Genomic DNA, 26760 nt, shown 5'->3' with positions numbered 1-26760 from the left:
TTGACTAATAAGTTACACACTCAAAAATATGTGAATTTTGTTTTTTGCCCTTTCCAGTTAGTTCATCTGATACATTGTTTGGAAAGTACTGCTCTTAACTGTAGTGTATGTGTTTTTTTTTTTTTTTTTTTTAAACAGTAATTCGATTAACCTCCCAGCATAAACAGGATGGATTTTTGTTTTGTATACATCTCAAATATATATATAAAAAAATAGACTTTAGCCCTAGTTTCAGCACTTCAAGTGTGTGTACAGAAGCCACACTTATTAGGCCCACTGTCAGATTAATTTTAAGATCACTTTTGTGTGAGCGTTACGGTTTGTGAACTAATTAACAAGTATAGATGTGTAGGTTTTATATTTATATATATATATTTATATATATATATATAAAATGAAGATGAATGCAGTTTATTTTGTTGCTCCAACAGGTCAGACGAGCTGTTTGGTGTAACTTGGACGTACCAGACAATTTATAGCACATGTAGAAAGTGGAACGGTGTGTAGAGGATTTGTTCTGCTTTAGCTGGGTGTCTGAGAGCCGGAGCACTGAGGAGGGAGGGGGGGTCGGTTTGTTTTTCTCCCTCATCGAGATCACGGGGGGGGGGGGGGGGGGCGGAGTCTGGGGCTTAGAGCCTGAGAGCTTCGCTGAACTGAACGCCACATATCTGTCCCACACCTTTCCCAGACAGTGTCTGTACCGTAACACAAACAGCTTAACTAACGCTAACTCTACCTGACGTGGTTTAAAGTGCGCACAAAGTGCTGCCACGCCGCGCGGTGACTGTAGCGGATAATGGTGGTGTACTCATCTATTTTTTTTTTTTCTTCTTCTTTAGGGGGGAGGGGTGTGAAAGGGGGAGGGGGCTCACTGGAAAACAAGGATGTGAATTCATAACGGCCCGGCGGGCGGGGGGGGTTTAGAAACCAGGAAGATGAACAATGTGTAAAAAACGTAGAGTATAAAGCTTTATTCCGATTGAGCGAAGGAGCCGCTAACGCGGGCAAAGCGCGCCGGGTGTGCGCGGCACTGACACGAAGCGAATTCATTCATTTTTCCCTGCGGGCGAGAAAACAAAACAAGGACGGACACCCCCCCCCCCTCCAAATAAAGGGTAAAGTTCACAGGAAGCTGGGGGGCTGCCATTTTTTCGCCTTGCTAACATGTTAGATGCTAAAGCGGAGAGGGGTGCTCGCCGTTAGAAAGGAAAAAACGCTGTTTTTGTCGGGTTTGTCTTCAGCCTGGGCGCCGGCTGGTTTCTCGCAGCGCTTTGTCCTATGCATTAGGTGTTCGCTGTCTGAACGCGGGCGGTATGGAGAGGACCGAGCAGCCGTGGAATTCCTCCTACACGTACCAGGTGAGCAAGCACAGCGCCGAGATGCTCCACAACCTTAACAGCCAGAGAAAAGATGGAGGCAGGTTCTGCGACGTGATCCTGCGCGTCGGCGAGGAGAGCTTCCCCGCGCACAAGGCCGTGCTGGCGGCATGCAGCGAGTACTTCGAGTCGGTGTTCAGCTGTCCGGCGGAGGGCGACGACGGCGAGGGCAAGGAGCTGGAGATGCACACCATAAACCCCAAAGTTTTCCGCGACATCCTGGACTTCGCGTACACCTCGCGGATCGTGGTGCGCCTCGAGTGCTTTCCGGAGCTCATGACGGCTGCCAAGTTCCTGCTCATGCGCTCCGTCATCGAGATATGCCAGGAGGTGATCAAGCAGTCCAACGTGCAGATTCTCGTCCCTCCTTCGCGGGGAGGAGGAGGAGGCGGAGGGGAGCACAGCTTTCCCCGCGCCGCCAACCACGACCTGTCAAACCCGCCGCATTTATTGGACGTGGCTAACGGCGCCGTGTTCGCTGATCCCGGGCCCCCGCGGTGCGTTGTTGTTGACCGGGACGACGTTGTCGGAGATGCGGGAGCTGCTAGCGACGGCTCCCTCGCGGCTATGCTGCCGGCTAGCAGGCCACCCGTACCCGTGTCTCCGTTACACCTCGTCTCGGGAAGAAACCCCGTCAACGGCGAGGCTTCTCCGGGCTCTAAACGAGGCAGGGGGAGGCCGAAGAAAGAACCGACTGCTGCTTCCTCCGACTATGGCAACAATAATAACACTCACCACGGCGATGCTAACGAAAGCGAAGGGCTGTTAGCATGCTCCATCTGCGGGAAGATGTTTACAGACGCGGCTCAACTGCGGAGCCACGAGGCGGAGCACGGAGCTTTCGGTGGCGGAGGTATCAGTGGTGGTGGTGGTGGAGGAGGAGCAGGAAGAGAGCTGCTGGTCCCCCCCGCGGACCTGGCCCCAGCGGTCGCCCCGCAGGTGATCCACACACAAGCAGGGCCGCACGAAAACGGGCTGCCCCCGCCGCCACCACCACCACCACCACCACACAGCGCCGCCGACGGCCACCGCAAGCGGGAGCGGACGCGCAGGCATGTGGGCTGCGATCTCTGCGGGAAAGTCTTCAGAGACGTGTACCACCTCAACCGGCACAAGCTGTCACATTCCGGGGAGAAGCCGTACGCTTGCCCCGTGTGCGGCCTGCGCTTCAAGCGTAAGGACAGGATGTCTTACCACGTCCGCTCTCACGACGGCTCCGTGGGAAAACCCTACGTGTGTCAGAGCTGCGGGAAGGGCTTCTCCAGGTGAGTCTAGTCCTGTCAGGTGAAACATTTTAGGTTAAACTGCTAGGTTACCTACCTGTTGTTCCCATGCAGGGGGAGAAGGTTTGTTTTATTAAGTTGTATTAAAACACACACACACTGCATATGAGCACATTTAGACTTAGAGTCCAACCTTTTGGTATTTATGGGAAATATAGTTGAACAAGAAAAACTACACACAATATAACACTATAAAAAAGACATGGCCAACAATTCAATATCAGTTTAACGTACCAGTCATAGTTTGGACACACCTCTTCTCATTCAGTGTGTTTCATTTTGGCTATGGAACATTTAATATTAAAGACATTAAAAGTACACAGGAATACGTGGAATTATTTTGTATAAAAAAAAAAAAAAAAACCCTCCATGCTGTAGTGTTGCCTTTAGGCAGCCAACCGAATTTTGTATTTAATGCACCTTACTATACCATTCAATACCTTTTATATACATTATATACATACATCAGTATACATTATTTGCAGCATATGTCACTGACTGATAAAATGTTAGATGTTTGTAGGAACAGGCAATTGGTCTAGATCCAGTTTAATATGTGTTTGTTGCAAATAATGACAAATTAATAAAAACTGTGTTCTCTGCAGGCCAGATCACCTAAATGGACATATAAAACAGGTACACACAACAGAAAGACCTCATAAATGCCAGGTAAGAATTATATAACAATGCTTAAAGAGTTTGAAAAAGAAATGTGTTTTTTAAAAGGTTCACATCATGCATTTTCTCATTCTATTTTAAAGATTTGCAATGCATCATTTGCAACAAGGGATCGTCTTCGATCACACCTGGCATGCCATGAGGATAAAATACCATGCCAAGTATGTGGAAAGTTCTTACGGGCTGCCTACATGACAGACCACCTGAAGAAACACAGCGATGGACCTCACAACTACTGCAACATATGCAATAAAGGTAAATCCTTATAGCCACAACAATTCATCGTTTCCCAAGGTTTCCCTTTTTCTCTTCAGAAAAAAGGTGAACTTAATCTTTAATAATTTCACATGCATAGTAGATGTGTTTATATATAGAAGACGATGTGATGTGAGATTGGTTGACAGTTAATTTATCCAGCAGAAGGCAATCACACTGTTCTGACTTTTTTCAGACTAATGTTTGGATTACCGTACGTAAAACATATGGATGTAAAACAAATCTCTGCTTGTTCTATTTTTTTCTTCTTTCTTTTGTTTTGCTTCTTGCTCCTACAATGGTCTCAGGTTTTTCTACTGCGTCCTACCTAAAGGTACATGTAAAAACGCACCATGGCTCCTCCATGCTCCCTCCTTCCACAGCTCATCAGTTCCTAGAGCCGCGGGCCAATGGGCCGCAGACACACAACGGCACTCCCTACAGCTCTGGACGCCAGTGCGCAGTGGAAGGCAAGCAAGCCTCTCCCCACAGCGTCCTTGTCGCTCACTTGCTCTTTCACCCTGCTGCTAAATACTGCATCTGCTTGTGTATACACTTACAAACACTCATACATGCACGGTTCAGACTTTTGCGTTAAGTTGTCACTGCAGCTTATTTCCATTATTCTTTTTTTATTATGTAAAAAAATGGTCACATGTTCAGCAAATTTTGCCTATACAGCTAAAGCTAAGCTTTTATTTTTGTAGCTTTATTGAAACATTGATATAAAAATAGGAGTCATATCTATTGCTGTGATTAAGATAACATCACATCATTGAATCAGATATGAAGAGTTTGTGGTTAGAATTAAGGCTAACAAATTCCAATGATTGTCCCCCTTCATATTCGTTCTCATTTTAGCATATGGAAAGTGATCTGTTTGGCTTTGATTTAGTGCACATTGTTTTGTATTTCAGTGAAAGATTCCACACAAAATTCATATAAAGTCGGTTTTGATCGGACAAAAGCAATAGCTTGCATTATAGACTTGAATTTTGAGGAATATATTGGAATAACAAATAAAAGCTGGCTGACCTGTCTGCCCACACTGCATGTATCCACATGTACCACTGCAGTTGGCTTGTGCTGTGTAAGTCAAAGTGCACATTCGAGTAAGGCTGCAATGTTCTGTTTGGAAGCCCATTTAGTCTTCCTGCCTTATCAATTTCAACTCTAACTTAGTCCAATAACTCAGATACCTGTGTCTGACCTTTCAGTATCATCCATTCAGAAATAAATATCATTGGTTGCTGTTTCCATAGTGTAAAAAATTAATCATAGTTGCAGCCCTACCAGTTTTGTGTAGAATGGAAGCCGGACCTTTTATATTGCTGTTCATGTTAGCATGGCATTAGTCTATTGCTTTCTGTCATTTCCATCTCATGCTGGCTAAACAAATGTTTCCTTAGCAACTTTCATTAATGCATGTGCCAATGTAGCTCTGCATCTTTTGTCATTATTTGAGATTAAATGGACCTTTTTTCGAACAATTATTGCCATTGAAACCAGCAGCCTGTTGTTGGGGTATGCTGAGAGGATTTTGGAGAGGAAGAATTTGGACTGAAATGGTTGTTTATGAGATCCATGTGGCCAAGTGTTTACATTGTTGTTGTTGTTGGGATCATTTTTTAGGGACAGAAGAATTTTCTTTGTACTGTGATGTTTGGTATGTTTAAACATTAGTGCTGATAAGACTACTAAAATAAGCAATAATAGTAAGAAGAAAAAGAAAAGGTAGTCCTTCAGTAGACTGTTAGAACATTTTAGTTTGAGTTGCCAGTTTAGTACGTAAACCCCACACCTTCACCAAAATTAAACAAGTTCATTTTACAATACAAGTAAAAGTTCTGATGTGGGAAGTATGTGTTGGTGTGGTTATATTTATTATTATCTTGACTAGTTTAGGGGATTTATTTGAAGATAGAAATGGTATTCTACATCAGTAAAACAGTCATCAATTATCTTAAGATGGACTCCAACAATATGTCTGCAGGCTTGGCAAGTAATGAAGGAAAAAGATTCATTCACCTGTGATGATCTTACTCAGGCTGAGTGTGCATTGTACTTGATGGGTCCGAAATTCAAGCTTTGATGAGCACGAGATGATGTGAAGTTAATCATCATTCCGACTAAACTGACTGTGAATCCTCCCCCCTGGCATCTCTGTCTCTCCTTCTGTCTCTGCACCTCGCCTCCTCTCTCCATTCTTGGGGTGATGGTGTAGACCTTTGCGCCAGTCGTCGGCTCCTGGTTACCTTTCCTGAGACAGAAGGGTCGTTTCGGGGGCTTTCTGGGCCTCCGGTTCTCCCCCAGCCAGGCCCGCCTGCCCTTGGTTTGCAGCCTGAGTTGCTCCTAGGCAAGCCAGGGACGACTCCCTATTTCTGGGAGTGCCGCTCTGCTGGAGCACCAGGCTTCCCGCTCCATGGGCCTCTGGCAGGTCAGTATGGGCCGGCTGGAGGGTGGGCATGGGACGAGACAATTGCTGCTTACACAAGAGAGGATGTAGGCTGCTCCAGCTGATGTATCAGTGTTCCTGATCATTAAAACAACTATTACAAGTGGCCTATTTATTGGGTAACATTCCAAATTTAATGAAATCAATGGCACAGGTGGCAGTGGGCAAAATGCGTGGTCTTATTTCATGTATTTGGAGGTCTTTAAACAGGTGTTAAAGATATTCAGGCAGATTTTTTATGTTATCCCTTCCAACAACTGCAGAAGGTATCCAACTGAAGGATGCCATCGCTGCTGAAAACAATCCTAACATTAGAGTCTACAATATACTACAATTGTGTTATTATTTATTGCAATTTTCTTTATATATATATATATATATATATATATATATATAATGTAGTAGTCAAGAAAAAGTCAGCACAGACTAGTAAAGCATTGTTGAACGGGAATCCAAGTAATTCTTATTCCTATTGTATTAGACTCTATTGTGGTAAGATGCTGAAAACCTAGCAATGCATGATATTATCTGCACAGACTGGTGAGGACAGTGGGCTGGTATGGGGAAGGATTTCTTGGCACAAACTGGAGAACCAACCAAACAACATTTAAATGATATTGAGTATCTAAAAATTGTTCCTGACCAAGTTCATCCCTTCCCTTCATTATACTAACAACTACACTATTATGTAATGCTCCTGATTGCTTAATTCTAAGTAGGTATTGGTATCTGTATTGGCAAGTACAAAAAAAAACACATAATTGTACTCTGTTGAAAAAAAATGGTATCCATCCATCCCTAGTGAGATACCACAAGATCATAGGATACCTCATCACAGCTGTGCTGTGATCGTAGCATTAGCAGTCATGTTAAAGCAAGTACTAAAATTTCGTAACTTTACATAAACAAGGCTGAAGACTTGTCGATGTCTAACCAGACAGCGAGAAACAGTTTTATGTCTTTATTTTTCACTAATTTACTTGTTGTTTAGCTTAATCGTGTGGCGTGAGACTAGCGTATTCATCTAATACGCTGCAGTGTTAGAAGCTAAATGTATTTCTCAGACCATTAGAGACTACCAGTTACAGTTAGAAGAGCCCAACACAGTTTTAATCCAATCTTGAAAAGCTTCCCTTTTGGCAGTTTAATTGACTTATTTTTTTACTTTTGCTAAATGTTTTATATCTTTAAAGTTTTTGTAAATTTTTTTCTCATGTCAGATTTTTAATTTGAATTACCTTTGTTCTTTCTCATTTTATAAAGTAGTGATGCACAACATATGATACACTTGCCTTGACGATATTTGTGACATAATGCCTACGCTTAGTACACTAACAATGCAAAAGGATTCTAGCCCCTCCTCAAATTCACACCTATTATAATTCATTCTGTTCTAAAGGCCAAAGGAGGTTAAACACATACCAACATGTTTCTAATAGCTTGATGCAAACCTTTAAGACGATTAAATACACACACATTGCCTTGTTTCTTTTAGCAAGTATTTTGTTTAAAATACAGAAGTGTTATCTTTTGTATTTGCATCTCGTCCTGTATTGTGTAGCACAAAGACTGTGGAAAGCACGGTCTAGCACCCCTGCTGACTGGTTGCAGCTTGATGTATAGCTGTCTCATTCCAACAGTTTTTTTTCCCCAGAACGTTTTTAAAATGTTATTCTGCTATACAGTACGAAGGAGAAGTTACCTTTAGAAATAATTGACCACCTAGGCTGAAACAGACCGTCTGCATTACATGTAGTAGCTGATTTGTTATTGATCATGTTCTGCTTTGCTGCAGTTGCATTAACAGACACAACTGTACAGAATACGGTGCGTCTGATTTAAGTGTAAAATGACCAATAGTGTAGTTAGATGTGATGGACTCTGTAGTACGTGAACTCTGTTATGTCCAGTGCTCTCATTAATTTCTGGTCTGCACCAGATCCTAAAAACATTTTAACAATAGTTATTTATTTATTTGTTTATTTTTTTCCAGAAGTCACTGGTGCGTACTTGGTCTTTTACAGCAGCTTGAGGGTTCAGTTGAACTGTAATATCCATGGTTAGTCCCAGCAGCAAACAACTGAGCTCCAGTACTCTGATTCTGTACGAAAACTTGTAAAACTGTAAAAGCATTACATTGCATCTGAAATGCTTGTTCTGGTTGAAGGAGGCTGGCATACCAGGGTCGGCTGCCTAGACTTTGGCACACAGGTGGACATGTTTTCTACAGTCAGTGGTGTAGTATTAAAATGATAATTGCTTTGAAGTAATAAAGGCATGAAAGATTTCCTGTTAAGAGCCCATTGTGTACATTCTGAAATGCCAGTGAGTTAAAGAACACAAGGTTAATCCTTAAACCGAAAGTTCGCATCTGTGGAAGTCCATGCTGTACATCCTTCAGTTTACTGTTGTCTCTAACATTGTGTTCATATTGTATTCAGTGGCCTTTGGTTTATACTGTTAATTTTCTACAGATATGGTAATATATTATAGACTGTGTAGGCAGTAGATATTTATTTACAGATTGTTTGCTCGAGACAGAGAAGTAAAAAAAAAAAACTGAGACTCTTTGTCCTGAGTTTATTAATATTTGATAAGAAAATCATGACTTGCATTTAGGCTCTTAGTGTAAAGATATTTTTACTCTCTAGCCTTTTCTTTTATTTTTTTCTTGTTTAGAGCCTCCTGATAAATGCTATAATGGTAAATGAATGATACATACAAATTCAAAAGGACTGGGCAGTATCCTCATCAGTATTTCTAGAGGACATATGGTCAATTCTAAGCAAAGGCAAGTTAAAAGGCCTGTGGTCGTTGGAGTCAATTTTTTTTCTTCCTTAATCTCTTCATGTTCTTGATATTCAAAAATTGATCAGTAGAAATGCAGTCAATTTGCTTTGGTTTATATTCGGTCAATATTTATATTAGTTACATACATTAAAATCTCTCTTTTAAAGTTCTGTTGTTACTTCCTTGGCTGAATTACAAATGGGCCTCATTCCTTGTCTCACTGCCTTTCATCAATTCTCATTGTTTCAGTAACTGTACGGTTTAAAAAAACAAGTTTAATTTATTCTGTAAGAAATATGTGTATATCTGGCCTAATGTGAGGTTCTTCTTGTCTCTCCCTGTATTCTTCTGTCTCTCATTTATCCTGCCCCGCCCTTCCCCTCCCCACTCTGTGTTTACCTCAGACGGGCAGGAGAATGCTGGGAAATGCCACCATCAGGATTCTGATGGTTCAGACGCTGCGTTTGGGGAACTCTCGAACGGGACAGAGCTGAAGCACGAGCATAAAGCAGAAGGTGAGGAACTAGAGGTGACTTCTCTGATCTTCAATGGGGAGGCTGATGGCCCAGCGGCGACACCCTGCAGCTCCAAGCAAAAAACGGACCCAGAAAAGAAGTTTGCCTGTGGCGAATGTGGCCAGACCTTCCGCACAAAGTCTTACCTCAACAAGCACCACCAGCGGGTGCATAAGAAACACAGTGGGACGGGGTCCAGCCTTGGGGATCTGGGCTCGCCCTTTTCGCCCCAACAGAACATGTCGCTACTGGAGTCGTTTGGGTTTCAGATCGTCCAATCAGCTTTCGCCTCTTCACTAGTGGACTCTGAGGTTGGGAGCAGTGTTATGGGTTTAGGAGACAAGTGACTCTCTTGTGAAAGAGATATGTTTGTACTTTCTGGACTGCCACAAGTTTGAGTTACTGCTTTTCTACTTTTCATCAGTGTCATCGTAGACTACTTTGTCTTTTGTGTTTCATACCGTCGACTTGTTTTTGTCAGTTTGAACGTACATGTTTGCCAATATGTATTCCATTCTGTTTTCTCGTTGGCGCGATTTCAGCTAACTACCTTCTCCATTTCCTGTGTCATAGTTTGTTCCAGAGATTAAGTCGAGCCACTGGTGGTTTGGGCTGTTAGACTAATGTTAACACAATTGAATTCTTGATTTTTTTGCTTGACAACCTTTCAGCTGCTGAGGCTGATCATTAGACTTAAGACGATTATTGGGTTAAAAAAATCTCAATAACCCTGCCTGTCTAAAGTCATTAAGTTTAATCATCATTAATCACTTAAATTTAATCCACACCTGCTATTGCTACTTTTATTTTAATTTTATTTTGCATCATGGATACTTGCCAGAAGGATTGTTTTGGGTTACATGACAGTGCATGTGAGTTTTGAATATTCAGCAGGGACCAATTTCAGGTATGACTAAGATATTGCAAGAAATGAAGAGTATATTTTATTAACTTATTGATATTAGTGTCCCAGTCTTCTTTATGAAATGGTTTATATAAAGTTGTTCAGATTTAGATTTGTGCTGTGCTGGTATTTCTTTGAGCTGTATGTCTGACAAGAGGCCCGCAAAAGAGCTTCTGTATGTATGTGTGTTTTTTTTTTTTTTTTTTTTTTTTTTTGTGTATGTGAGGTGTGTTTGTGAGTGAGAGAGAGACAGCTTGATTGTTTTGTGTGTTTGTGTGTGCACCTGGTCTCTTTATCTTCAGAATGTAATATAATCAGAGGGCTTTTTTTTAATATATCAGATTTTTTTCTATGATGTTTCTATACATTCCTGCTTAACTTAAGAGTTCCTATCATGACATGTGTATAATGTTCACACACGTAAAAAATGTGTATATATATATCTATGGCCAATATTGTTCGTTTGTTTAATCTATGTGAATGGGGTCCTTGTATATAAGCTTTCCTTGGCCTTCTTGGAGGAATGGGTGTTCGACTTTGAGCAAAGAGCCTAAGTTATATTAAGTTGGTACCGGTAAATCCCTACATTTGTTTTTTCTTTTTTTATTTGTGCAGGTGCTGGGGTGTGTTATCATAATCAAAAAACTGTTTTTGTGTGTGAGTTTCAGTAATTGTGTCAGTATTCCTTAGTTTCAGATCAGATGGCAACACATTTAATATATCCTCCAGGTACTGGAGTATACTGTATAGCATAGGTTGGCAATAGGCAGCCCGCGGGCCAGATGCGGCCCGCAAGCAAGAAACATCTGGCCCGTGAGGTTGAACTATAATGAAAAAAAAAATCGGACTGTCCGTCTCAAAAATGCTCTTTATTTAGAAACTTAATTTTCCAAAACAGAAAAATTTATTAAAGATTTTTTGATAGAGCCACGGGCTGTTAGATAACTGCTAGCTTCTTTATTCTGTTATTTTTTTTTTTTATCCGTTTTTTTTATTTTTTATTTAACAAACAGGTATATCATTAATAGCGCCCCCAATGGTCAGTCCACAGATTTCACCCACATCAGCCCCCTTGAATGTCTGCTTGTCATTTTAAGAGCGCCCTCCCGCCACCGGCCAAACTTAATTGCCGACCCCTGCTGTATAGTATAGTATACTGCTACAGTATGCTGCTACTGTGGGCATATGATACCTGGCAGCACAGTCTGCTACCAGGTGTTTTAAGAAATAATGATAAGTAATTAATAAAATGAATTACATTAATAATGTCTCATTTCAGATATTACATTGTATGGGTTTTAGTTTCTACATAGGTTTGGACAGTTGATATGTAATCTGAGAAGGTATACAGTCAAATTTGCTTTGCATTTACCTTCTGGTTAGTATACCTTTATATAAGGTACAGAGAAGAGACTTTTTTCATGACAGCATTTTTCTAAGTTGCTTTGACTATTCTGCTTGACTTTTTTTTCGAGCAGATTGTTTCTGAAATTAATAAAATTAATCTGACAGTGTAGAGATCATCATTAATTCATGTTCAGTCACCGTCTCTTGACTCCAGTTCTAGCAGGCTGAATTGAGTGCTTTCCTCATTTTATTTGCTGAATGAAAGTGGGCCTTGGGGACAATTCAATGCTTAATGGTTTATTATAATTATTTGTTGCCTCATATTTTGGGTGGGACATTGTGTCACTGGAAGTGTTTTTCTTTCCTCAGTCACTGTGTATGTCTGTTTTTTTTATGCGTTTTGTGCGTGCACGCAAATTCTGCTTACATTTTTGTATATTCGTATGTTGCAAAGTGCCTTCCCAGTACTGATTGTGAACTGCGAAAATCTGTCATTATAAGGACCGTCTTAAGAACAGTGTACACAGAGAAAGTGACACTTTTGTATAAAGACATGCACATAGAACAAAATGTACATTTGTATGTATGTTTGGGATTCTATCTTTGTTCTCTGACAAAGAAATAGTTTCTTTGCAATTTATGTCTAGAGTTTCATTGATTTTTGGACATTTGGATATAGGCATACTTTTCTATTGATGTTTGTTTTTGTACACTGTTTTGTGTCTCTGTTTATTTGCTACAGAGATGAGTATAAAATAAAATTGTATTTGAGAAAAAAAAAAAAAAAATTTAGAATCATTTTGGAGTATTGTTTTCACTCATCACACACTTGTTGCAACCGGACTACTAACTGCATGGATCCTGTAAGTGCCATAGTTGGTTGTTTGTTTTATTATATTTACTATTAATAATATTTATATATTACTATTTAGTTCTTTTTCCTTCCCCATGACATTTATTCACAGCCCGTTGAACATTTCTACAAGCAGACTTTAGAGAACTTAAATAAATCTTCATATATTTTGATCACCAGGCCAGGAGTTACAGTTTGCATCATTTTAATGCAAAAGTGTTACAAGCAACATGTCAAACAATACTCCATAATAGTAGACTAGAATTGTATTAGAAACAAAATCCTTTGGAAAAAAAAATGTCTGTAGAAAATAAACACTTGTAAAATGTAATAGAAAATAAATGCTTGTAGAAAAGCATACCCAAAAACAAAACAAGATACCTCAAAACAGAACACCACACATTAAGAACACTTTTAAGCATTTGTGTTCCCTTCAAACAGATGCAAAAACATTCATTTGTATATCTTAAATAATTTTACACCTCATCTTTAGAGATTCCCTCAAAACCCAACACTTACTGTTGCCAACATTGAAGGTTTACTGTTTTTAAAAGTAGTCTAGGTACACTCTGTAAATGTTTAGTTTATTATTGCACACACTAAAACTATTACTTATTTAGTTGTGTCTGTTAAATTTAGAATAATCAGCGTAACAAGCAGGTTTATAACTTAAACAGTTAAAACTATTTATTAAAAAGTGTCTTTATTCAGGTTAGTATTTAATATCGTGTATGCTTGTGTTCAGTTCTGTTCTTTTTTAAGAACAACAGCTTTACAGCTTGAAGTCCTTTAAGGCATGGTGTAAGTTGCTCAACTGACTGTCAGCCAGACCTGCTGTTTTTTTTTTTTTCATTTTTTCAGAATAGGCAATGTTTTTGTGTATGTCCTGCTTTTGCCACTACTGCAATACATTGTTTAAACAAGTGCAATTATTCTTACACAGCACAACACACATTGACATGCCACCACCAAGTTTAGTGTCACTGCATGTGTGTGGCTGTGTGTGTCTGTATAGTTAATTTGCCAAAACAGATTAACTCTCTATAAGCTATTTTTAATTTAGAAGTTAGTTCTCAAGTTTACTGTTGTTTAGCTGGACTTAACAGTATTGACTGCTAACTTATAATACAGTATAATATTGTTCAGTAGAGCACAGCTTCCACAAGAGTATCAAATTTAAAATAATGAGAGTTTTCCCAGGATTACCTTTGAGCTCTGTATGTGACCATGTTTGATGCTCTCTCATTCTCCAGCAGAAAAGTGCAAACATTTTGATAAATATTCAAGAATTCTTAGATGTATATGTGGAACATCTATAAGGCTGTAGAATGACAGACTTCACCCAGCTGGTAGTGAGCCTGTTTTCTTTTGTTTTCTGTTGTCTCCTTTTGACGGAAATTAAGCTTGTTGAACTCATTTGAGATCATGGACAGCGTCTTTCCTTTAGTCTCTGGTAGAACAAATCCAATAAACAATGTAGTGATGAGGCAGACAGTGCCAAACGGCAGAAAGCAGAACTGGCCCAGTCCACTCTGTTAGTGACACACAGAAGATAATAGATTAGAGCTGACAGAAATAGCTATTTCTCAACAAAGAACATTAATATTACCTTTAAAATGGCATTTTAATACACTTTGACAGTGGGCATTTTGTATTTGGCATTAGTATTTGTATTTTTGTTTTTGGATTTGTATGATATAGGATATCAGTTATAATATAGAATATGTCCTCACCACAAGGAAAGGGAATATCATTCCAATAATGAAGAGATTGAGCCACATTAAGGAACCAGCAATCATGTAGGCAGCAGGCCGGGTTGTCTGGTTAAAAATCTCTGTAGGGAGAACTCCAGTCACTCCAGCTGTGAAGAAAATTAAACCCAGTATCATAACATGTCACTTCTGAATGATGGGCTCTCTATTAGCTAGCATAGTTGCAGTACAGATGGCTTGATTAATGAATAGCTTTTATCAATGTGTTTAACATAGACTACTTTCCTGATGTTAACATATATTAATTATAAGTCATTTTATTGTATTTATAGGAAAAATATCAACTTTGATTTATTAGTCAATTTGTGAATAATGCAGTTTGCTTCACACCATATTTGTTGTATCACAAAACCAAACATATACAGCGGTTTAGCCCCACACTTTCACAATCAGGTTACAAAGAGTGTTATAAATAAAGGGCAGTCAATTGTTTTAAAGATGCATTATCGTTATCAGGTTGGAAAATGGTTGTGCAAAAGTTTTTTTTCTTAAAGTAATTCCCTGTAATTAAATACATTAATAAAAATATATAAAAAGAAACATATTCATATACATATTCATAAACATATAGACTTCTAACACAATATTTTTTTTACCCTTACACATTCCCAAATACTATGCATAAAATCTGATATTTAATAAAAATAGTAAAATAATAAAAAGTAATAGTACATTTGAGTTGTGTCAAACAACTCTGTCACACCTCACAAAAAATGTTAAAAGTAAACTACATGAAAAATATACAATAACAGAAAATGCAATGTTGTACAGGAGTAACACAGTTTGACTCACCTGGCCCCATCCCAAAGCTGAGGATATAGGTGAACACACAGCCCATGCTCATGAAAGGCATCCAGTGCACTAAATTCTAAAATAAAATTTAACATGAGTTTTCTCACATATACCACATAGCTATTTAAAAAAAACACTCAACAAACTTTAAAAGGAGCACAGATATTAATTAGGATTCTATCATTTATCCTGTATCCATCATTTATAACTTTATATTTCAGAGTTTGCATTGCTTTACATTAGTTACTGAAAATCCTCAGGGAGTTATAAAGTCACAGATCAGAAGTGGTTAAATGAATACAACTTGTTACATTTTATATGCGTATATTTACAGTACGTGAGTGTTTGGGCAAATTTCTGTAACTTTGATTGCTAAGTGATTTTAAAGTGACCTTATTTCCAAAAGGTATAAAATAGCACCCTGCATTGTCAGGACATAGTAACCCCCCATTTTGGCAAGTATCTAAGTCTGTCAACTTTTTGTAAGATTTTTTACAGCCAGCTTAGGCTCTTTATATTTTGTTTTGGGGAATCTTATTACAGTAGAACAGTGAACCACCACTGTAATATAACAAATCTACTAAATCTTCCTGAAGGACGTTTGCAGTAAAACTGGGCTTTTAATGCAGAATTCTAGGAATGCATGGTCTTCCAGCACTTAACTTGACCAGCTAGACAGCTACTTAGAGGAGTTCAAAAAAGCCGATTGCTGGGGTAGGCTTAAGGAGGCAGAGTTTTAAAAAAGCTTTTAAATTTGTATTACCTGACCTTTCTAGCCATACCTATAAAAATCTACAGCAGATACAGTCAGAGACATTGGTTAATGTTATGTAAGTGCTTAAATGCTTGGAGTGTGCAAACTTTTATACAGTTGTACACATTGCTCGCACGGTCCGGCACATGGCGGAGCTCCCGCTGTCGGGCACATTGCGGAGCTCCTGCGTTCGGGCACATCGCAGAGCTTTAGCTCTCTCTCGTGTAACATACAGTCAATATAATGCTAGATACGAATTTTAGAAGAGTTTAGAATTGCTGTATTTCTCTCTTCTCTCGCTTGTACTGGGGAGAGGTGGGCAGGGCAGACTACTCTCTGTGGTGTTTTGAAATTTGACTGCTGTAACTATTTCACACGCTTCTACAGAATGTACCTTTAAGGTTAGGGTTAGGTGTAAGGTTAGATTTTAGGGTTGATTAATGGTTAGGTTTAGGTGTAAGGTTACATTTCAGGGGTGATTTAGGTTTAAGGTTAGGGTTAGATTTTAGAGTTGATTAATCAGTAAGGTTAGGGTTAGGTATAGGGTTAGATTTTAGGGTTGATTAATGGTCAAGGTTAGGGTTAGTTGTAGGGTTAGATTTTAGGGTTGATTAATGGTTAGGGTTAGATTTTAGGGTTGATTAATGGTCAAGGTTAGGGTTAGTTGTAGGGTTAGATTTTAGGGTTGATTAATGGTCAAGGTTAGGGTTAGTTGTAGGGTTAGATTTTAGGGTTGATTAATGGTCAAGGTTAGGGTTAGTTGTAGGGTTAGATTTTAGGGTTGATTAATGGTTAGGGTTAGATTTTAGGGTTGATTAATGGTTAAGGTTAGGGTTAGGTGCAGGGTTAGATTTTAGGGTTGATTAATGTTTAGGGTTAGGGTTAGATTTTAGGATTGATTAATGGTTAGGGTAAGGGTTAGATTTTAGGGTTGATTAATGGTTAGGGTTAGGGTTAAGTGTAGGGTTCGATTTTAGGGTTGATTAATCGGTAAGGTTAGGGTTAGTTGTAGGGTTAGATTTTAGGATTGATTAAGGGTTAAGGCTAGGGTTGGGTGTAGGGTTAGATTTTAGGGTTGAATAATGGTAAGGTTGGTAATGGTAATGGCTGGGGTTAGGTGTAGACTGGACTTTGTTTTCTGTTAAACAATTTTTTGAAGTATTACACTTGTTACACTTGTTACATGTGTTATTATTTAACCATTATATGGAAACAATGAGTTGACTGAGACATTCTGCAGAGATATTCTAAAACTGCTGGTGGTTTAGTTGAGTTTAAGAGATTAATTGTAAAGCTGTAGATGAACAAGGTTCACTAAATTACATACTGTGTTCATAAAGTCCCAGCAGCAAACCAGCAAATACAGTGTTTAGATCCTAAATTTAGATCCTGTTTATAGTTAAATAAAGTTTACCTGAAATGAAAGTGCCACAGTAAAGACTACAGCCCAGCCTGTCATAAGTGCGTAGCCTCCCATCAAAAGCACTTTTCTGCCTTGACGTTCTATAAGTAGGTTCTGAAAACACACACACACACACACACACACACATATGAAATCTGTAACCTGTTACTAAACTCCAACCTGAAATTAGTACTAAATAATCATATTCCTCGAAATCACTGCTTCTTAACTGTGGTAACCCAGAACTCCCATAAAATGTAATCAGGGCTTTGAAAACTGCAAGAGTTGTCTAGCATTGATGAACTAGTCTAGCATTTACGTTTAATGAAATCACAGATGCCAGAAATCCTGGGCTCTTCGGGAGTCGCCTGTCTTTCTTTTAAAAGGACAGTTACATAACATGTCTGCTGATTAACTCCTGTTTAACACTTACACTCAGAATGCAGGCAGTGAATTCACATGTGCCAGTGCCAATAGTCACATACTGGATGTGCTCAGCAGATAAACCAGCTTGTTGAAATATATAGAATGCATAGAAGTAAATCTGTAAAGACAGAAAAAGATAAAGACCACTTAAAAAAGGAGATTTTACAATTTATTCTTTCATTACACCTCTTACTCACATACTGCTAATGCTGTGTTCATTAAAATCGATAATTAAGTATCCCTGCTTTGATAACAGGACAACAGGTCAGGAGAGACATTTGGCAAAGAGGTACCATATATTGTTTAAGTTTCACAATGAAAACACTTTGTTTGGGTCAGTTTCTTTATAGTCATAAACCATACTTTGGAGATTGTTGAGATGTATCCAAATCTAGTGCGTTAAGTATTAGATAACTTTTTGTATCCTATTAAAAATTTAATGCCAGATCTCAAATTTCACAGCCTCCAGCAGGGCTGCTGAAGATTACACGAAAACAAATAAACCTATTAATATTTAAAATTATCTTATACATTTATTTCTCAAACTGTAGAAAAATGTGCATTGGTCTTCTAAAAAATAAAGTACAATTTCTTTTTTACTCATCAGAGTAAAGGGCGAAGTTCTCTTGTGCAATAAAATGTTCCCTGCAGTTTCAGTTTTTTTAACTAACAGAGAAACATTTACACTGTGAAAAAAACTGTTATTCTGTGAAGCTTGATCTTTAGCCTTTTCCCAAGTCTATGAGTTCAAACTACTCCTTCAACATATCATGTTATTCAAGGACAGACAAAAGTCTGAGTTATTTTGCCAAATACATTTACACTATACGAAGAGATTACCAAACAAAAAGTAAGTTAAGGCTTACTGTACATTCAGCTGCTCTCTACTAAAACTTTTCATGGGGATTTTACAAGCTTTACAGCTTGCCCTGTATATCCAAGTAAACTGTGCAACTTAAAACAGCTAAATTCACTAATTAAAGAAAGTATGTATGAATACTTTTGGCTTTTGTAAAAGACAGAGGCGTTTCATATGTGGTCATCTTACCAAACCTCAGCTGTTACAGTTAGTTTTCAGCCATAACTGCATCCTAAATGAAAACATAATTGCCATAAGAGTCAAGAACTGGGCTCACACACCGAGTCGTTACCACACAGCTGCATGGCACTGCTCAGCACTGCGACGGAGATGAGTTGCCAGCGAATGCTGCGGTCGGTGAAGAGCTCCCAGGGCTGCCGAGCTCTCAGGCCTTCAGCCTCCGCCTTCTCCTGCAGCATCTCATCCAGCTCAGCTCTCTCAACCTCACAGCCCCGCAGCTGCTTTAGGGCTGCCCAACACACAGCACAGACACAGTATAGGTTAAACATTTTTAATGGCTGAATTCAAATTGCATACTACACACTAATACTATGTGGCATATACTGTTCTATATACTAATCTTAATTGTGCAGGTTTGTCAGAATAGCACACAAAATATTAACATACTAACTGACTGACTCTGAGTATGTGTTGTGACTTTATTCTCAAAAACTATTTAGCATTAGTAAGTAGTACACAATATGGACCCCATCCCAAGCCTCAGAAGTCTGAAGAGTGTATACTTCATAAAATATGGAATATCTACATGTTGTATGAAAAGAGTTTCATTGTTCAGATGTTTGGTGTATCAGACCTTAATTCTACACTGCTTGACATGACCTTAGAATGAACCTTAGAATGACTGATCAAAAGATTAAAAGTCCTTTTACCCTTTAGGCAGGCATTCTTGTCTCCACGGTCGATGAGAAGGTACCGGGGGCTCTCTGGAAACCATGGCAGTGTGAGAAGCTGGATAAAGCCAGGCACAGCATTACTGGCTAACAGGTACGGCCAGCATGACTCACAACCCAACAGTTCCCTACAGAAAGGTGAACAAAAACAGTCATTTAAATATAAGTATTTTCTTTAGAAATAATATTAGCAACCTGAGTTGCTAATATTATTCATCATAGCCCCGTCTCTGATTACTGATTGCTAAGTTCTGTGAAAGTCTCTGCGTTGTGCCTTTTGAGGATTAATTCAAATTAATTAACATTAAAAGCACAGTGTTGAATATTCATCACTTGCTAACATATTTATATAACTATGTATTTATTTAAAGTGATAGTCCATACGTTTTTGTGGGAATGTGTAAATTCACCAAGCATATGATTAAATCTGGTGGGAGGAATCAGTTCTCTCTCTTCATGCACAATATGGCTCCACAATTGTTCAATTTGTTTTATTAACAATTCTATGTTTCTTTGGCTTATGATGAACGAATGAAGAGATAAAAACTGTTCTGCTGTCCTGAAATCTTCATGTATGCAGTAGCTTATGTATTAGCACCATTAGCAGCACCATGGTTGCTCAGGTAACAGCAAAGGCTATTATAAACAGAAGAAGGTATAGGGACCAACCAGATATCCTGCTTTTAGAATGAATATACAGTATATGGCTTTGCAAGAATGTTAGCAGAAGCACATTGATGCCATTTATTGTAATATAAAGCTCCCTCCCCACCCAAGAATACTACTGCTTTCAATTTAAAAGAAAAAATATTAAAGAATGCTGCATTAAAGTACTTCAATACGTCTTTATTTCCGTGCTCAACCATTTCCTTTAACACAGTATGGCACTTATATGATATTATAATTGTTTATACTGTATATTGGACCCACCTGAGACCAACAACTTGTCCCACAACCAATCCAAAAGAGGTAAAGACAGCAGAGGACAGCGACACAGCGCCTCGTAGGTGCTTTGGTGCACTTTCACCAAAATACATTGGCTGCACATTCATACTGACACCTGCAATCAAACAACAGTTGCCTGCCTGAGATGAACAGGGGAAAAGAGATAAATGACTACAGGTGGACTATAGAATCAGTTTTCTTTTGAGGTATTGTGTACCTGCATTGATGCCAACGAGGAATCTCGAAATAATAATCATCTCAAAAGAGCGAGCTTCTCGACTTGTCACTGCCAGCAGTGCACTTGATATTAGAAATATGTTATTAAGCAACATAGTCTTCTTCCTTAGAGAAAGGAAACAACAAGCATTTATTAGAAATATAAGTATGTTTAAGTTATTATAAGATATACAGTTAAATACTGACTTGTTGATTTCAATTTAAATGAGACAAATAAAACAAAATTAATACAGGCATGCTCTACACTGACAAATACAAAAATGTGTATTAGGACTGCGCAATACATAGTTTGTTTACCATTATTGTCACAATAATGCATGTTAGACCATTATTGATATTGATCCACCACCACCATGTTTTACATATATAACAATACAAACTGCAGTTGCAATACTGGTATTTTGTCTATATTGTGAAGCCATAATATACACTGCAATACACTGTAATGAAACACAGGTAGAAGCTTTACCTGCCAAAGTGGATGGACATGGGCCCAGCCAACAAGGCCCCTGTAAGGCCACCCAGCGAGAAGATAGAGACTATAAAGGTCCATATAAGTGTGATCTCATACACCTCTAACTGTATTGCCCAACGCTCCTGAAACGTCTCATTTATAAAGTTCTGAATGTACTGCAGAAAAAAATAAATAAAATTAAAGTCATATAATACATATAAATATACACTTATAATATATACATATATATAAATATAATCTTATATGAGTGTGCATACACATACAAACAAACACAACCGTTCTAGTCCCTATAAAGTACATGAACACAGCATTATAACTGTAAAGATGGGTCCTTCTGTCTCTTACTTACAACAGTAGGTGCATTCATAATGGCAAGGTTATAGCCATATTGCACTGTCCCCCCAACGGCAGCAGAGGCTACCATTAAAGCCAGAGTAAGAGTAAGGCCCTGCATACACACACACACACACACACACACACACACACACACACACAATTACGAGTGATATTATCTGTTAAACAAAGTATCACAAAAAGACCATAATCTTGTTCTACATATGTTCTATATTGTTTTAATCTTAACTGTTCTTTATACTGTCAAAATGTCATGACTATACCAATAAAATGTTACAAAAATACTTTAAAATTTTTTGTTCTTCTGTAAAGTTGCAATTTAAGAGATTTTAGCATTTTAGCATTACAGCAACAGTTTCAATGGTATATAGTGTACTATTAAAAAGCAAGTGTGATTTGTTAATTTTATAGTTTGATCCTTACTGTCGGAATGGCTTCATTATTATAAAACAATTTTCCATTTAAATGCACTGTGGCTAGTTCACACTGTAAAGTCTGTGTGCAGCCCATAGCCCTACAGTGTGGCCTGCAAAGTAAGAACACGTGAAAAGCTCTCCTTCTATGGCCTTATTAACAGATTGATGGGTATTAAAACCTTTTGCAATGTAATAATCCCCAAACATGTTTGAGTTAGGCCACCTAAGATTAAGCAGCTGGCTTGTTTTCAGAAAGGCTAAAACCTAAAAAAGATCAAAGTGAGTGTAGCAAATAATATATTATGTTTTTTTTTACTAATATATATAAGCATATCATATATTAGTGTATATATATTTTTTCCACTTACAATTTAATCAAACTTTAAATGAAAAGATCCAACATTTGACAATACTCACCTTCTCTTTCCTGACACTTTCCTGCCCCTGTGAGATCATGCTGAACTGACCAGGACTTTCTGGAACAAGAAAAAGAACCAAGAACAAGAACAAGCTGAGGGCAGATCCAGGACTGCAACCTGACTCTGTGAAAGGCTGTGTGTGTATGTGTGTGTGTGTGAGAGTGAGAGTGGGTAAAAGAGAGAGCGAGGGATGTGGAGAGAGAGCGAGAGAGCATGCAGGGTTAGGTTTGTGATACAGTGTAATGAGTAGCCTTGCTGTTGATCATAAACTCCATCTCCAAGTGGTAGAAATGACATTTATAAGTAGTCTTCACACTGGCCTTCAATAGTTCCTAGAAGTCCAGCTTAGTTTTGACACTAATAGACCTACTTTACTGACGTCAGAGGCTGTCTCCAGGCCCAGCCTTGTGATTTGTTCTTGCAGAGCCCCATGCAGAGGTGAACTCCTGGTGGACTCCTGGTGGACTACAGGTTCTAAAGAAACTAAGAAAACTGTAAGACATCAAAAGTTCAGTTACTTAATATCCACAATGTCTTGTGTTTTAAAAGTAGTAATCAAATCTCAGAATAGAAAACTTAGAATAAGTTTTACAGAATAAGATTTATCATTTAACAACATTTTTTACCCAGAATTATTTTAGTTTATATGATTTTTTATTAATTGCATTGTTATGTGTAACAAAAATGGGTAAGTAAATAAGTAGCTTCCAAAAACAACCATAACAGTAGTGGAAAAAAAAACATCTTGAAAACAAAATTCCGGAGTACTGAGTAGCACACAGAACTGCCATGGAACTTCTTACCTAGCAACCATCTGCACAGGAGCATATTCTTCTCTTTTTGGAGTCAGTTTTCATCTAAAATAAAGCCCTTACGTGACCACCAGCAAATTTAGAACATCACAATCAAATGAAACAATAAAAAGTATTAAACACTACATTCTTATTTTCACAAAGTAAAATATTAATTAATTAAAAAAAATTTGAATGATAAAAAACTGTCCTTATATATATAGCTCATATCGGAACCAAAATATATGTATACTTGATTTAACAGTGAGAAAACTGACAAAGAATTCCAGTTCAGAAAGGCACATTGTGCCCAGCATGTTAGCTTTTCTTCTAACAAATTATTTTTTTCTGTATGTAAGATGCATAGTACCTGTGTGAAGTAGAGTGACGTGTGACTTTAGAACACATTTTTTACATCCCAAAAAAGGACACATTCAGGAAAATCTTACGACCTCTCTATATATTTTAATTTGTCTGTATATATTTCCATTTCACACATATGATTTTTATTATTTTCTTGTTTTTTAGCTTCAGAAGGACAGACAGTAACATTGACCTCTGGCAGCACCTGCACTCACACAATCCTACTTTGCTACAGCCTGTAACTTATCAACCCATCAGATCAGCAAGCGGTGAGGATTTTCTCCAGTTTTCGGCACTTTAGACAGTAATAGAATAGTATTATATAATAGATGTACAACTTCAATTCCAAACAAATTGTGACACTGTGTAAAATGTAAATAAGCAATTAAGCATTGTTTGTGCACAGGGACTGGTTGCTGTGTTTATGAAGGACACAGAGCTAAACTATGATAAGACCCTGTTGCCCAGACAAGCTGGAGCTGATCATGTCATCTAACAAGCTGATAACTTCATACTGCTGACGCAGTGATAATGATAGGTTCTATCCAATTGAATCGGACAATATTGATTTACATGTCATTTGTATAAAGGCATAATTTCTTGGATAAAGTCTGTGTTGCTTTCTTTCTTTCTCTCTCTCCCTCTCTCTCTCCTGAATATGTTGATACTTTGTGTAGACCCGTTGATTGTGTAGACCCCTTTTATTCTTTTCTAATGTTAGCTCTTCATTTATTTAATTTCATTTAATACTTTAACACATTTAAAATTCTAAACTTGACTTTTTTATATTTTTTAGATTATTTTTTAGGTATTTTATGTCATTTATAAGAGCTGGGATTTCTCACATACAATTTTTACTGTATCTAAGTCATGCTGTGGTAAATTACTCTACAGTTTATAGAGGTTTAAGGACAACATATGCTCCTTTACATACACAATCTCTTCCAAGAAAGCCCTTTCATATTTTAGCAAGACGATGCTAAACCACATACTGTATCCATGACAAAAGTATGGCTTTGCAGAAGAAGAGTTTTTGTACTGAACTGTTGAGCCCTGTTTACAGGCTCCTTGTTAGCTATACATAATATTTAATATTGGTAAATAAATACAAATGCAAACTGACAGGCTGTATTTTTTTTGCCTCAGCCTTACATGGCTCCAAATCTCTCTAACAAATTCCTCAAAGTTGTCAGCTCCTGGACCAGAGAAGCACAGCTCCACCTTAAATGCAGCATAAATAATAAAGCGAATGTCTTTGACCCAAGTTAAAAACAGAAAGGATAGAGTTTTCCCTGCAAACTGCAGCTTCTTTGTTTACCCAGTAGATGGCAGAAGTGACTTACTGTGTTAGATCTAAACTTGTACATATATACACAATTATCAAATCATATTTATTCTCTTCTGTATCCTGTATGTTTATTCAGGGCTGATATTTGACCAGGTTTAAAGACAAAGTAAAAGTGCTCCCTTTAAAAACTCTATTTGAGTAAAAGTACATAAATATTTGCTTACAAATATTTTTAAGTACTGAAACTAAAAGTACCTTCAGGCGTTGGTTTGGCATCCAAGGTAGTTGGTGTGACGTTGTTAGGGGAATGCTAAAACATGAACATGAATGGGCAATCATTCCAATTGGTATGTGGATTCAGAAATGCTAATGTCGACCTTACACCCAACGAATTTCAAGCGATTTTACTGTCGCAGAACATGTCAACAACCAATAGGAGAGCTACGGAAAGCCGCAAGGCAAGAATCATTTAGGTGACTGTTTACAGATGATTTGAAAAAGAACACGTTTTGCAGTTAATAGTATTTATATGGTTCTTACTTTAATATGTACAGTATTTAAACACAGCTAGCACTTTAATGTCATTTATAGAGTTATTTAATGCACTAATGTTGCACTACTTTGTCTCATTGCGCAGTGTTATTTTTGATACAGACAAGTTTAATAAATACACATTTTGCAATATTTATGTTCTTTATTGCATTAATTCTATCTAAAAATAAGGCAAATATATAGCAGTGAAACTGTAAATTGGTTGTAGCAAAAAATTAGGGAAAACAAGATTATAGGTAGAGTTGAACACAAAATGTATTTTATTAAATAAATATCAAGAACTAACAATGGCAGAAAAATAAACTGTTGTTGAGGACAAAAGTTTGGAGTCTCTGATAAATCACAGTAGTGATAGACACATGCCTTGTAACTTAATATGTAATATGTATTTTATGAAGCCTCCACCAGAAGCATGATGGGAAATAATCTCAGAAAATGACAACACAGCTACATGGTTATCTAGCCGTGAGCTGACTATACCTTAGTTTTTCCTTTTGATTTAAATAAAGGGACCTTCATTAGCACACTGCCTACTAAGTGAGACAGTGTGGGCAGAAGGTCAGCACTTCTTGTTTTTCGGATGCAGGTTCTATCTTCCCATAATCCACATGCCCCTTGTGTCACAGTCAAATCAGTCACTGTTTTCCTCTTCCTGAGTACTGATCATATTCACCTGTTTCTAATTACATTTGATTGTATTGATACCCTTGTAGTTTGTCTGACCATTTGTGAAATATTGCTGACTTTGTCCACTGTCTACAGAGTAGCTGTTTCCATAGTCTAGGCTGCAAAAGGGAAATGCAGCCCACCTACGATAAACCCTACACTTTAAAAAGCAGCTAGGGTTTCTCCTATCCCTGACTACGCCCTCACTTTTCCCATGTGATTACTACTGTGTTTGTGCTCTGGTTCATTATTTAAATGTTACATAAGCATTTCATACATTCCAACTAAATAAATATAAATAAAAACTAGGAAAATATGCAACAGACACAGATAAAGTTATTTTTAGCACTAATCAGATACAAATACAAATAGAGAGAGTGGATTTAGTGACAGTCCTAACCTGCAGAGGTGGGTTGTAAACCGCTTGCTACATGTAACACACAGACAATGCCAAGACCACGAATAGCGCAGAAGTGGAGCTGCCAAGTTCAGTTAAAGCTACCTGGAGCCTTCCAGACAGGAAGAGTCACCAAATGCAGAACCGTTTTAATAACAGTCACTTACACAACATGTACATGTAATCAATTATGTAGCATATTTTCTGAAATAGAAAGGCTGGTAAATGTTTAATCATCAGTAAAAATAGCTATTTTTGTCAATTTTACATGTCTGATTGTTAGACGTAAAGGTCTTACAAACATTACAGACAACCACAGACATTTTACCACAGAGTCGCTCAGCACTCAGCATAGGGGATTAGGGTGTGTATGAGATAAAACTGAATGTGTTTTTGATGTTGAAAAGTCAAGTTAATATGCATCCAAATATCCATGTAGGACAGAAACAACTTTTACTTCCAACATTCTGTTTTGTCACTCTCAC

At 38.0% G+C, this 26760-nt stretch overlaps 2 protein-coding genes across 3 annotated transcripts; one reads left to right on the top strand and one right to left on the bottom strand.

The window, feature by feature from the left end:
* Positions 1-887: 887 nt before the first annotated feature.
* Positions 888-12377, top strand: patz1 (POZ/BTB and AT hook containing zinc finger 1). Of its 2 annotated transcripts, none has more exons than XM_049479695.1 (5): positions 888-2641; positions 3265-3328; positions 3421-3592; positions 3901-4542; positions 4579-5818. In XM_049479695.1, the coding sequence occupies exons 1-4, from the start codon at positions 1314-1316 to the stop codon at positions 4188-4190; spliced, it is 1854 nt and encodes a 617-aa protein (XP_049335652.1). In that variant the 5' UTR covers positions 888-1313; the 3' UTR covers positions 4191-4542; positions 4579-5818. The 2 variants fall into 2 exon arrangements, with proteins under 2 accessions (XP_049335652.1, XP_007254393.3); XM_007254331.4 differs by lacking the exons at positions 3901-4542; positions 4579-5818 and adding exons at positions 9242-11011; positions 11409-12377 and having other exon boundaries at positions 893-2641.
* Positions 12378-12647: 270 nt separating this feature from the next.
* slc2a11a (solute carrier family 2 member 11a) lies at positions 12648-25087 on the bottom strand. The gene is made up of 14 exons (XM_015607117.3): positions 24916-25087; positions 22589-22710; positions 22217-22275; positions 21379-21477; positions 21024-21184; positions 20535-20659; positions 20303-20432; positions 19352-19500; positions 18743-18930; positions 17610-17720; positions 17189-17290; positions 15021-15096; positions 14190-14317; positions 12648-13988 (listed from the first exon to the last, which is right to left on the bottom strand). The coding sequence occupies exons 3-14, from the start codon at positions 22253-22255 to the stop codon at positions 13770-13772; spliced, it is 1527 nt and encodes a 508-aa protein (XP_015462603.3). The 5' UTR covers positions 22256-22275; positions 22589-22710; positions 24916-25087; the 3' UTR covers positions 12648-13769.
* Positions 25088-26760: the final 1673 nt, after the last annotated feature.

The sequence above is a fragment of the Astyanax mexicanus genome, chromosome 5 (genome assembly GCF_023375975.1).
Source record: "Astyanax mexicanus isolate ESR-SI-001 chromosome 5, AstMex3_surface, whole genome shotgun sequence".
NCBI classification, from domain to species: Eukaryota; Metazoa; Chordata; class Actinopteri; order Characiformes; family Acestrorhamphidae; genus Astyanax; species Astyanax mexicanus.
Note: the sequence above shows the minus strand (reverse complement) of the source record. Positions and strands in the feature narration are given on the sequence as shown.